A 12,766-nucleotide genomic window follows, 5' to 3' on the forward strand; every position below is an offset into this window, starting at 1 on the left:
CGCCAAGCGGGCGGCGACGCCGGCCAAGTGGCAGCAACCGTTGTTGCAACAGCAGCAACAACAACAACTGCAACAACAACAACAACTGCAGCAGCAACAACAGCAGCGCATGAAGCTCTTCCAGTGGGCCACAATGGGCGGCAAAAAGTACAATTAATGTTCGTGCAATATATATTTAGCTAAATAAATAAAATAAATAATTTATGCAAATTCTTGCAAATAAATTAGAGTACAATAAAAGGGAAGCCCTAAAAGCCGGGCGCATAGCTGCGCATTTTCATGCGCTCCAGCAGCCCGTTGCCGCCATCCAAGCCTCCGGCCATGCCTCCAAAGTAGCCGGGCAGCGGCCCGGCAGCCACCTGGCCATAGAGTCCTCCAGCCTGTTGCATGTTGAAGATGTTGTTCAGCGCCGCAAAGTTGTCCAGCGTGGGTTGGGGGCCAAAGCCGGCGCCCAGCTGTGGATTCGCGTACAAGGGATTGCCGTACATGAAGCCAGCTGTGGGTACGCCTACTCCAAAGCCAGCTGTGGGTGAGCCTACTCCAAAGCCAGCTGTGGGTGCGCCTAGGCCGAAGCCAGCTGTGGGTGCGCCCAGGCCGAAGCCTGGGTTGCCGCCAGCGCCTGCGCCCAGTCCGAAGCCCATGCCGGGCTCGCCCGGATAGCCGCTGGCAATGCTCGTCTGCAGCCCAGCTCCAGGCAGTCCGTTCAAGCCCAGGAATGGCATCATGCCGGCCTGATAGCCGGGATATTGTGCCAGCTGCATGTTGATGCCTCCGCCTAGTGCCATGGGACTCATGGCCATCATGCCGCCCATGGGCATGGAAACGGGCGTCATATTGGCCGTGCTCGCCGCCAGCATCTTGACATCCGCCTCTGCTGCAGCTGCCGGACTGGACTTCAGCTGTCGCTGTTCACGTGCCTCGGCATTCACGGGCTGCGCCTGGCAGCTGCTGCTCAGCAGCAGCAGCACGGAGAGCAGCAAGGACGACTTGTGGGCGATAGACTTCATTATGCTAACTCTTGACTTGGTCAACTGTTTGCTTCCGGCACGCTGGAGTCGGCTTTTATGCGAGGCTGGCGGAAACTTTCTACATTGCAATTGGTTTTCTTTTTGGCTCATAAAAATTTGGCCAAAGTGAGTTTTTACGTTTTTATGACAGTAGCCAAAAAAAAAAGCAAAAACAACTACAAAATATGAAGTCAGTTTCTGGGTTTTGTAATCTCTTTATAAACAATTCGCACATTTTGCCTAATGCCAACCGCAAATAAGGTGCTAAATGTCTCAGCCGACGCCGGCTGGGCAGAAAATTGATTTTTGTTAGATTTTTTATTTTCGTCACAAATCTTCAACGTGGTGAATTGAACAAAGTGAAATGCGAGCGTAGATTTTTGCTTCTGTGTTGATTGCTTTGTGAAACGAAAGACTCAGGCAACGAACTCGCTTTTATTTATGGCATGCATGCCTGAAAGTATGCCGAGAAATTTAAGTGTCTCGTGACTCATGACTAGCTAAGGCTCTAGTTAAAATGCATCATCTGCGTTTAGTTAGAGTTTAAAGTGTGCTAAAACACATTTTGATTGCTTTGTAAAACGAAAGACTTAGGCAACGAACTTGTTTTAATTTACTGGCATTGTTTATTAAGTATGCCGAGAAATTTAAGTGTCTCGTGACACATGACTAGCAAAGGTTCCAGTTAAAATGCATCATCTGCGTTTAGTTAGAGTTTAAAGTATGCTAGAACACATATTTATTGAATTGTAAAACGAAAGACTTAGGCAACGAACTTGTTTTAATTTATGGCATTGTTTATTAAGTATGCTGGCAAATTTAATGCACACGTGACTCATGATAAGCAAAGGCTCTAGTTAAAATGCATCATCTGCGTTTAGTTATAGTTTAAAGTATGCTTCATACACATTTTGATTGCTTTGTAGAACGAAAGACTTAGGCAACGAACTTGTTTTTGTTTCGCATGCAGGCCCGAAAATATTCTAATTTAATGGACTTTTCGTGTGGCTCGCGACTTATGACAACAAATCGATTTAGTTACTATGCACAGTTTGGTCGAATTTTTAGTTTTATGCATGCATATGTTAATATATTTAACAAAGCTTCGCCACACTTTGCAGCTGCTCGCGAATATCGTTAGCGTGTCTTGAGCTCATATAGTTAAAATGATGATCAAAAATCATTCTAAGGCTTGTTAAGACCCAACAATTTTAGAATTTGATCTGTTTTCTTTATTTTATTTGTACTGTTATTATGTTTACAACTTTAATTAAACTTATTTGCAAATTTACAATACTACTTAGTCTACTGTTAAGTCTAATACAAAATTAACAAAGTAAGGGTGACTATGTAAATCGATCTGGGCGATAGATTGGACGAGTTCTCCGCAATTTCCTCCGCATTCGGACTCCTCCAATTCGAAGCCTCTTTAGAAGGCGCCTAGCCTGAAAGAAGAGTAATTTATATATAATTTATATACCCCGGCCTTGCCCGACCTTTGTCTATATAGGATATTTGAGAGTACCATTTTCACATGAATTTCGACCGAAAAAAATGTTGACAGATTTAGATGCCAAATTGATTTAGAGGCCAAACCATGCACAAAAAGCCAAATCTTGTGAAAATCGGACGATTTTTGACCGAGTTAAGAGGGTGGAAAATTTTGACCTATGTCCTACTATATACAAGATATTTGAAGGTACCATTTTCACATGAATTTCGAACCAAAAATAATGTTGCCAGATTTAAATGCCAAATTGATTTAGAGGCTAAACCATGCTCAATAAGCCATACCTCATGAAAATCGGACGATTTTTGACCGAGCTATGAGGGTGGAAAATTTTGACCTATGTCCTATTATATATAGGATACCATTTGAAAGTGTCTGTAAAATTCGTATATCATATTCTTGATTTTTATCTGAATTAATCTGTTGCCGGCATAGAATAACAGCTAAAATGTTGTAGCCGTAAAACTTGCTTAAAAATTGAAAACCTTTCTATTTAAAAAATGCAGTTCATTTTCATTTCTTTGTTATTAACATATATTATATAAAAAACAATAAATAATTAGTATAAATAAATACTAACTACAGCTACACCTGTGCGAATGGCTTAACTAGAATATATACTCTACATATAACATCTAAGTTTGAGTTGAGATTATTTGCCAAAGCTGTCTGTGTAGGCGGCGCGTTCCCTGTCCGCACGATTTGTGCGTGCATCGTAGGAATCGTAGGCGAGGAAGCGCTGCTCCGGCGCATCGGAACGACGATGTTCGTCCTGGGAACTGGGATTGTTGTGATGATAGCCGTAGACAACGCTGCTGGGATAGCAGATGTAGTAATCATTTTGATAGCTGCCGCGTTTCGTGCGCACAGGCTGCCCGCTGATGTCGCTGGGCGAGCTTAAAGCCTGGTAGGGATTGTTCAGAGGCGCTGCCTGAGACAGGCACAATGTGGCCAGGATGAGCGCAAATATCCAGCTGCAGTTCATGTTGTGTGTGGGAGAATAATATACTAAATAATTCACTGGAGGATTTGCTGATGCTGCTGCTGCTGATGTGCTGCTGTTGTAGTTCCTTGAGGTTCTGTGCCGTTTCAGTAGGCGTTCCGTCCGTTTTATACATCAACTCACATTTCACACTATGCGCTAATTGATATGGCAGACAGACAGAGCTCCAGGTGAGGCACCAATTCCAGTTCGTTGCGCATCTTTCCATTCGATTAGCACCCCGAACAACATTTCCGTGCAGGCGGCGTTTAGGGGGTGTTCCATATGACGCCAGGCCCTGCGAGAGATGATCCATAAGCTCGGCATTTATGAACTCCTAATTTGTGGTTGATTATATATTTTTTTATAGATTTTTGTTGCGGTAGGCGCTGCTCGGTACCCTGCGAATGAGTCAACAGCTAGATATAGTTTCATTCAGTCTGGCATCAGGTTTCGCCTCTAGATCTTAACTGCAATGCCAAATATGGGCTTTTTTTTGTTTTTGTGGAAACTAAGTATAGCTCGTTGTGTTTATTTGACAAGTGCATTTCTCGAAATCATTCGCAAATAAAAACAAATAGGCGTTAATTAGCCTTTTACTCCCATGAACTTGGCATATATACTATATGAATCACATTCCACAAGTGTCAGCTATTTCCGTGTAATTTGCTCACCAGGCCAAGTGCATAATATTTGATTTAACTAATTCATTAACTATTCATGAATCAGCTCGGCTTTGGTGTTAAGTAAATGTTTCAGGGGGCATATCTGAGCTGTCTTCGTGCCAGGTGCCAACAGGCACAGTTTTTATGGAGCAAGAGATCAACTTGATTTCAAGCAGGGAATGTCTTTATTGTCAATCTTTTAATGTCAATCTATTCTATTAAATTTGTAAAAATATATATAGATATTTTGTGTCAATCTATTCTATTAACTTTTAAAAATATGTATAGATATTTTGGGTATATGTATATCTATATAATTTTTTAAAAGTTATTAGAATATTTTGGGTTATATATTAATATATATATATAATATATTTTTTAAAGTTAATAGAATAGATTGACATCAAAAGTTGTTAATTTTTGCCAAATATTGTGATGCAGGCCCTTGCTTTATATAGGTCAAAAGGGTTCAAAGTTTAGAATTCAGAGTCCTAAATGCCAATGCAAAAATTTATATCATACCCAAATCGGACTATTATTTGCCCGAGATAATCAAAAGCAACATCAAAAAGTTGTTTAATATGGAATAGATCCATTTGAAGCAGCTTTTATTTAATGGTAAAATATAAAATAAATTAGAATAAAATAATAATAAATAAATAAGCTTGAAAATTTCAATTAAAAACCAATTATTTAGTCAGCTTTATTTATTGCGCTGCTTAGCCCGAAAAAGTTCCTGGCTAATTAAATCATTTATCACTTTTTTTTTTTTTTTTTTTTTGGCTCGGAGAATAAATCATTTCAAGCTGTAAAACTGGTAAATTTCGATTCTGTCTGAACAAATTTGACAAATGTCTCAGTTTCGGTTTCGCTTTTCAGGCCAGGCCCCGTTTTTTTTTTATGAGTATTACGTTATATATATTTTCGGGCAGTTTTAATTGAAGTCAACGGAATATTTTGAGCTACCCGCTGGAATATTTCTGAGTCTTACATTATTTTGCAGTGCGTTAAAAATATAATTTTCGCATTCGCCAGCTAGTTTTTGATTAATAGTATTATTGTTAAAGCTATTGTTATTGTTTTGTTTGCTTTGGAGCGCAAAACCGGCTGCCAGAAGGCGTGAACATTTCGGATATATATTTGCGTCTGTCTCAAAGGCGTGTTCGTTTTTTTTTCTCGAATTTTTTTTTATTGTTATTTGTTTGGTTTTTACATCAAGTTCGTCTATTTTCCATAAAAGTTGCCGCTGGCTGAGGCTGAGGCCGAGGCAGAGGCTGAGGCGCTGCCGCCTCCAAAGCCGCCGCCGCCGCCGCCGCGGCGTCCAAAGCCACCGCCGCCGGGATAGCCGCCGCCAAAGCCGCCGCCGGGATAGCCGCCGCCGCCGCCGCCAAAGCCGCCGCCCGGATAACCGCCGTAGCCGCCGCCGCCAAAGCCGGGTCGTCCAAAGCCACCGCCGCCGCCGCCGCAGCAGAATCCGCCGCCGCCGCCGCCAAAGTGACGTGCAAGACGCACTCCGTCCGCATCATTGCCAGCCGGAGCGTCCACCTGCTCCAGCGTGAGCTGCTCCTCGACTGGCTCCAGCGGATGGGCACAGACACAGGCCAAGGCCAAGGCCACGCAGATTAAGGCTAGCACCACAAACTGTTTCATCTTTGGGTTAACAATTGCTTCTATTCGGGGTCGAACGCAAGCCGAGATCTTTTATAGTCGTCGACTTTTCGGGGGATGCACCGCACGGAACCACAGAAGTACCATGTGATTCTGATTGGCTCATCCTGACCGAAAAACGAATCATTAGCTCCAGCATCTATCATTATTTTGTTTTTCTGCTTTCGATGATTTCACCAGCATATGTAAGCAAGCGGCCAGCGTAATTCCCGGACCCCTAAGGCGCTCAGGCAATTTGGTTGCCATCCCCCCAATCTCTCCCGCAATATCTTCACTCTCCCGCCAGCCCTCCCGCAACGCTCACTTTTAGCACACATTTCTCAAGTTGGCCTAGAGCCAAAGACCTACATTGTTGCAGCTTGTTGTTAAGACGCGGCAAATTAAAAACTTCTCACACTGTTTCCATAAACAAAACACTTGGCCACTTCACCTGGGGGACTCACTGTTCTAATACCCTGTAAGAAACCGCAGCAAAAAGGTGGTTGGACTCGAAGGAAAGCCAAGACAAAGTAGATATGTCTTAGCTACTTCAGGTAGAACATGGGCAAAGCTCTTCTGCAACTGAAATGCATAGAAAGTGACAAAAATATTTATTAAATATATTTTATAGGGTATTAAGGTGGTGAGCACACACATTCTCTACACATTTTATGCCCTTGTTAAAGGTATTATTAATCTGTCACGAAATGTGTAATGCATAGAAAGAGAAGGCTTTGCATAGGTTCGGCCAGATCGGACTTCTATATGCTATAGCTTTTTTTAATTGAAGGTTTATTCAAAAATTAAGTTCTTTCATGAACAATTTTTTAGTTGTTAAAGATATTTTGATTCATCTTGGCATTTAGGAGTCTTATCTAGCTACTATATTACATAGCGAGAATCAGTTGAAAAGCTTTATTTTTTAGAAAGAGTTTTTGTTTTTCAAGATTTTTTGTCATATCTGCAAAGTAATATCAAGTTGGGGAACTATATTATGTGACTCCTATTAGAATAATCGTTCGGAAATAAAACTTCTTATAAAATCAATTCTACCCCCAGCTCTGAAAGGGTATTTAAACTGCGGCGTGCCGTTTTGTTTCTCCTCTCGTTATGGCTACGTTGAGTGGCAATCGAAAATTAATAAAAAAAACTTGTTAAGAGTTCGGATTACTGACCTTTCAAAGTGTTTGCCGAACTGCGCAGTAAACGATCCGAATTTCAATTATATCATTTTTTATTCTGGTACATTAAAAGGCAACGTGTTTTGACACACACATAAATTGCACATTTTTTAAAAGTAGTTAATTTGTTTTTATTTTCTTTACTTAAAACAAGTGTACGCCTAATGAGAGGCTTAGCAGAAGATCAACCGAAGCTAACTAATAAGCCGGATAATCAAATAATCAATTTGAAGGGAATTTAATAGAGTTTAATTAGAGAATATTTACAACAATTTTTTTTTAATAATTTTTTGATGATTCTTTAACGATTCTCCTGAACTCAATATATTTACAACACAAAAATATTTTTAGTTATTTTTTATGAGCATACTGTAAATCGCAATTTATTATTATTGCATAATTTTGGGCTCTGGAAAAAGTCTGGTCGTTAAATCTTATTTAATGATTAATATTTTTCGTTTTGCCTATATTTTGCCTACTTATCAACTATAAATTTTCTCTCAGTGTTGCACACACTTTTTGTGCAATGAATGAGAAATGTGCATATTCAAATTGTGACGCGTACTTGACAGTAGGATAATTGTAAACAAAACGCAAGTCAAATTAATGAGACCGAAAACCGGTTGTTAAACAGCCCCCAAAATGACGCATTACATCAATCGACTATTAATTAATAATTGGGGGTTCACATAATAAAAAAACTCTTATTTATTACATTCTTTTTTAAATTACTTTCCCACAGTCACAGTCGACACTCGATAGGCGTATCTAATCGAAGAGGTTTGTCCAATTAAATGGATTTTCAATTGGGATTATTCTTTTTCATTTTAAGATAATATCCGTTCAGTTTTTAGATAATATCAATGCCAACTTTGTAAGGAAAAGAACTTAGCTCAGCTGAATAAAAGCTTTTATTCAAGTATGTTTGTTTTTCGTTTTACTTGTTACCTAATTGACTTAGCTAATTCCATTGAAAGCAAATACAATTATGGACTTCTAAAGATTTCTTTAAGTTTAATTTCCTATAAAGCAAACAAGTTTCATAGAGCTAAAAAACAAACTTAAGAAAAACCCGCGGAAGTTAACAAAAACAAAAAAAAAATACGCGTTAACGGTGTGAAACAGTTTTTAATATACCCTACACCCATTACAAAGTGGGTCAGATGGGGTATATTGGTTTTGTTGTGAATGTGTGTAAAATGTGGAGTAGGGCTGATTGGGTGAAAAAAATATCGAGGTCAAGTACATTTGGGACAAACGAATTGATCTAGTCTGTCTGTTTGTCGATCTCAGCGACTTTATGTGCTGGAAATTATATAAAAAATACAATTAACCAAGCTTGTGCAAAATCAATTATTACTAGTTTTAAAACCATCTAGGCTAAGCCTAACTCTTTAGAGCTAAGCTAACTATACAAATGTTTGAGCAGCTGCCAGCTGAAAACCGGATATCTGCTAGTCGAGCACATCTAAAGTTTATTGTAGAGGGTATTATTATTAAGTCAACAAATATGTCACGCATAGAAGGAGACATACTCGATCGTATAATTTATAGGTATAAATTATAATCATAATTAGAAAAATTTTTAAACAAACTATGTACAATAAGAATCCCATATGGGAAAACTAATGTAGGGGCCGAATAGGGCATGGGATATAATACCATTATATGGAAAACTTTTCTGTTTTTCAAGATATCTTGAACAAGCCCAACAGTTATGGGCTTTACTATTCTACCAATACGTCTGCAATACAGTATTAGATCGTACTTTTATATTATTTGGCTATATGGTTATGGCTGTTGCAAATACAGGGTATTTCAGCTTCGTCCGTGTTTCTTGTTAATTTTGCTATTTTGATTGTTACCTATTTGGTCAATATTTGCCAAAACGTTGAGCAAGGTCAATGTCAGGCGTCTGCAGTCTTTGGAGCATGCGTGAAAGCATGGAACCAGAACCAGTCCATGACGCGTTGCCGCGACTCCAACGCGACTTCAGCGCGATTTCGCCGCGATTTAGTAGCGTTTTAGTAGCGTTTTATTTGCGTGTGCGTGCGAGCTGTCGTTAAATTTTGGCAACTTTCGGATGCGCTGAAGGTCTGCCAGTTTCCGTCACATATTTGGCCAAATGCTCAAGAACAGTTGTTAGGGGCGTGGCCTCTTCAGCCAGCATATAAAACTAAATTTGACAATGTGCAGCAACTTTAGTTGCCAGTCGTCAGGTGCCGCGGCGTGACTTTAATTGTCACAATCTTCAACGAAATGTATTTGCCGGCGCGTTTTTGCCTGCTCAGTGTGCTCTTTGCCCTGGCTAACGGTCAGAGGAGCAAGCCGCGGGCTGAACGTCCACAGGGACGCACATTGGGTCTGCTCTCGCCGCTGCTCTTCGGCTCCACGGGACCGTTGTTCGATGCGCCAGTGGCGCCTCTGGGCGGCATCAGCGGGGGCGGGGCGGCGGCTGGCGCGGGCAGTGGCACGCAGTCGGATCCGTACTATGGTGGCGCAGGAGGAGCAGGAGCAGGAGTAGGATACGGAGGCGGAGGTGGATACGTAGGCGGAGGAGGATACGGAGGCGTAGGTGGAGGAGGAGGATATGGAGCCGGAGTCGGAGCTTATCCTGGCTATGGCAGCGTCTACGGCTACAGGCCCAACTATGCATTCAACTTGGGCCTGGGCTATCCGGGGCTGGGTCAGAGCTATTATGGCTATCCAGGCTATGGCTTATACAGGCCCAGCTACAACTACAACTACGGCGGCTATCAGCGGCCCGTGCAATATCCGGGCAACTATTACGGCTCCAGGCCCAACTACGGCAATTACAACAACTACAACAACAATTATGGCAACTATGGAAACAGACCCTCCGCCTACGGCAGCTACGCATCAGCCGTGCCGCCAGTTAGTGCCAATCCAAGCGCGGGCGTGTCACCTGGTGCCGGCGCGAATCCGGGCGCCGGAGCTGGGGCTGGCTCACAGCTGAACACAGCGCAGGCGGCGCAGCTGGCTGGACTGCTGGGCCAAGCGCTGGGCAGCAGCTTGCGACCCTTGGTGGCCAATGGCGGTGCGGGCGGTGCGGCCGGAGCTGCCGGAGGCGCCAATCCGCAGGCGCTGCAAAGTCTTTTGGGCTTGTTGGGCTGAAGGTAGTTCCGAATGGAACCAGCCGACAGACTAGTCTACGATTATCGCATAGAATATCTCATTAACAAAGTATTTTTTTAATTTAAGTTTGTTCAGTTATATTAAAAAGATAAAATCTCTAGATATAAAACTCTTTGGCATAGGTCAAAATATCCCAGCCCCATAACTCGGTCAAAACTCAACCGATTTTCATAAAGTTTGGCTTTTTGTGCATGGTTTAGCCTCTAGATCAATTTGGCATCTAAATCTGGCAACATTATTTTTGGTCGAAATTCATGTGAAAATGGTACCCTCAAATATCCTACTTATATATAGTAGGATATAGGTCAAAACTCCCCAACCCCATATCTCGGTCAAAACTCAACCGATTTTCACGAGGTTTGGCGCTTTGTTCATGGTTTAGCCTCTAGATCAATGTGGCATCTAAATCTGGCAACATTATTTTTGGTCGAAATTCATGTGAAAATGGTTCCCTCAAATATCCTTTATAGACATAGGTCAACATTTCCCAACCCCATAACTCGGTCAAAACTCAACCGATTTTCATAAAGTTTGGCTTTTTGTGCATGGCTTAGCCTCTAGATCAATTTGGTGCCTAAATCTGACAACATTATTTTTTGTCGAAATTCATGTGAAAATGGTACCCTCAAATATCCTATATATAGTAGGATTTAGGTCAAAACTCCCCAACCCCATATCTCGGTCAAAACTCAATCGATTTTCATAAAGTTTGGCTTTTTTTGCTTGTTCTAGCCTCTAGATCAATTTGGTGCCTAAATCTGGCAACATTATTTTTGGTCGGAATTCATGTGAAAATCGTACCCTCAAATATCCTTTATAGACATAGGTCAACATTTCCCAACCCCATAACTCGGTCAAAACTCAATCGATTTTCATAAAGTTTGGCTTTTTGTGCATTGTTTAGCCTCTAGGTCAATTTGGCATCTAAATCTGGCAACATTATTTTTGGTTGAAATTCATGTGAAAATGGTACCCTCAAATATCATATATATACTTAGTAGGACATAGGTCAAAATTTCCCACCCCCACAACTCGGTCAAAACTCAACAGATTTTCATAAAGTTTGTCTTTTTGTGCATGGTTTAGCCTCTAGATCAATTTGGCATCTATATCTGGCAACATTATTTTTGGTCGAAATTCATGTGAAAATGGTACCCTCAAATATCTTATATATAGTACGACATAGGTAAAAATTTCCCACCCCCATAACTCGGTCAAAACTCAGCTGATTTTCATAAAGTTTGGCTTTTTGTGCATGGTTTAGCCTCTAAATCAATTTGGCATCTAAACCTGACAACATTATTTTTGGCCGAAATTCATGTGAAAATGGTACCCTCAAATATCTTATTGGTTGGGCAAGGCCGGGGTATACCAGCTAGTATATATATATATATATACATATACTCAAAGTTTCGGCAACTTTTGCCAAATGTGAATGAAACTTTGTTGCCCAAAAAATTATTTCTTAAATTGATCTGAAATTTGCTTTGTGTGCATGACTTTGTTAAAGCACATCTTTTTAATTGTTTGCGAATTTTGTTGATTCTTCTGTGCGACTCGCCCCTCAACAGAATTTACATAAATTGTTTTGAAAAAATGGGTGCAATGAACCAAAAAGTGATTCATATTCAAGAGCTCTCAGCTCTGGCAAATAATTAATCAAAAATTATGATGCAAGTGCGTTGTTTTTGATTGAAAGTGTTTGCATATCTACAAATTAGACCAGGGCTAAACGATTTCCCGTTTCTTTAGCTCAGCCTAAAAGTATGTTTTCGGTTTTAAGCCTAACAAGCGACAGCTAATTGATTAATTTAAGTATTGAAATACATTTTATTGATCTTAAGAGCGTATATTTTGTAGAACTAAGAGCCAAGGGCTACTGAATTGCGTACCTCGCACTGTGTGCTCGAAGTAAACAAGCCTTGTTTGCATCGCACTCTCAAAAAAAAACCCCTGTGGAATGCCTAGTCATTCGATGTCTGTCGTTTTGGCCAGCAAGAGAATTTCTCATAATTGCGAAACTCGATGGGTGCAAATAAATCTAATTGAAAATGCAAAGTGCAAGACCCACAGATCTATAAAAAGTAGCAATTGGCTAACAAGTGGAAGACAGTTCAGTTCTCAAGTTAATCAGAAATGAAGCTGTGCATTTTGCTTGTAATCGCAAGTCTCAGTTTGTCCTGCGGCTGGCCAGCTCAGCTGGAGCAGGAGCAGGAGCAGCTGCAGCAGACGCCTGTCCTGCAGGATCCAGAAGTCCAGCAGCAGTTGGACAATACGGATTCCATGGCCACCCTATCGGATGTCGCCGATCTGGGCAGCCAGCACGCAGGCGAAGGAGCACGCAATGCCCGCTTTCTGTGGTTCAGCCCCTGGGGATATCGTTCTTATTACTATCGCCCTTACTACCATCCTTGGGGACATCATTATCATCACTATTGGTGGTGAAACTAAATTTGAATAAAGTGCATCTTCAATATTAACTATGTGGCAACGCCAATATTCATATACGAATCTAGATCATATATATAAATCCTTTACATATGCAAACTAAATTTAAATTAAATGCATCAAGAGCAAGATGAATAAATTATTATAGCTATTGTTGGTAAAACTAAATT

At 40.9% G+C, this 12,766-nt stretch overlaps 4 protein-coding genes across 4 annotated transcripts; 1 reads left to right on the top strand and 3 right to left on the bottom strand.

Annotated features, from left to right (window-relative positions):
- Nucleotides 1-248: 248 nt before the first annotated feature.
- Nucleotides 249-1,007, bottom strand: LOC135435017 (elastin). The gene has a single exon (XM_064691879.1). The coding sequence runs from the start codon at nt 1,005-1,007 to the stop codon at nt 249-251; it is 759 nt and encodes a 252-aa protein (XP_064547949.1).
- Nucleotides 1,008-3,027: 2,020 nt separating this feature from the next.
- LOC135435027 (uncharacterized) lies at nt 3,028-3,662 on the bottom strand. Its single transcript, XM_064691889.1, has one exon. The coding sequence runs from the start codon at nt 3,500-3,502 to the stop codon at nt 3,170-3,172; it is 333 nt and encodes a 110-aa protein (XP_064547959.1). The 5' UTR covers nt 3,503-3,662; the 3' UTR covers nt 3,028-3,169.
- Nucleotides 3,663-4,908: 1,246 nt separating this feature from the next.
- On the bottom strand, nt 4,909-5,851 carry Listericin (listericin). The gene has a single exon (XM_064691885.1). The coding sequence runs from the start codon at nt 5,812-5,814 to the stop codon at nt 5,389-5,391; it is 426 nt and encodes a 141-aa protein (XP_064547955.1). The 5' UTR covers nt 5,815-5,851; the 3' UTR covers nt 4,909-5,388.
- Nucleotides 5,852-9,096: 3,245 nt separating this feature from the next.
- LOC135435018 (uncharacterized) lies at nt 9,097-10,127 on the top strand. Its single transcript, XM_064691880.1, has one exon. It carries the CDS (start codon nt 9,252-9,254, stop codon nt 10,125-10,127), a length of 876 nt encoding a protein of 291 aa, XP_064547950.1. The 5' UTR covers nt 9,097-9,251.
- The last annotated feature ends 2,639 nt before the right edge of the window (nt 10,128-12,766 follow it).

This window comes from Drosophila montana, unplaced genomic scaffold (genome assembly GCF_035044405.1).
Source record: "Drosophila montana isolate Dmon_TW-CO22-7 unplaced genomic scaffold, ASM3504440v1 contig_3469_1, whole genome shotgun sequence".
Classification (NCBI taxonomy): Eukaryota; Metazoa; Arthropoda; class Insecta; order Diptera; family Drosophilidae; genus Drosophila; species Drosophila montana.

Coding starts and splice junctions, on each gene's coding strand:
- LOC135435017 (XM_064691879.1), bottom strand. CDS start 1,007: ATGAAGTCTATCGCCCACAAGTCGTCCTTGCTGCTCTCCGTGCTGCTG.
- LOC135435018 (XM_064691880.1), top strand. CDS start 9,252: ATGTATTTGCCGGCGCGTTTTTGCCTGCTCAGTGTGCTCTTTGCCCTG.
- LOC135435027 (XM_064691889.1), bottom strand. CDS start 3,502: ATGAACTGCAGCTGGATATTTGCGCTCATCCTGGCCACATTGTGCCTG.
- Listericin (XM_064691885.1), bottom strand. CDS start 5,814: ATGAAACAGTTTGTGGTGCTAGCCTTAATCTGCGTGGCCTTGGCCTTG.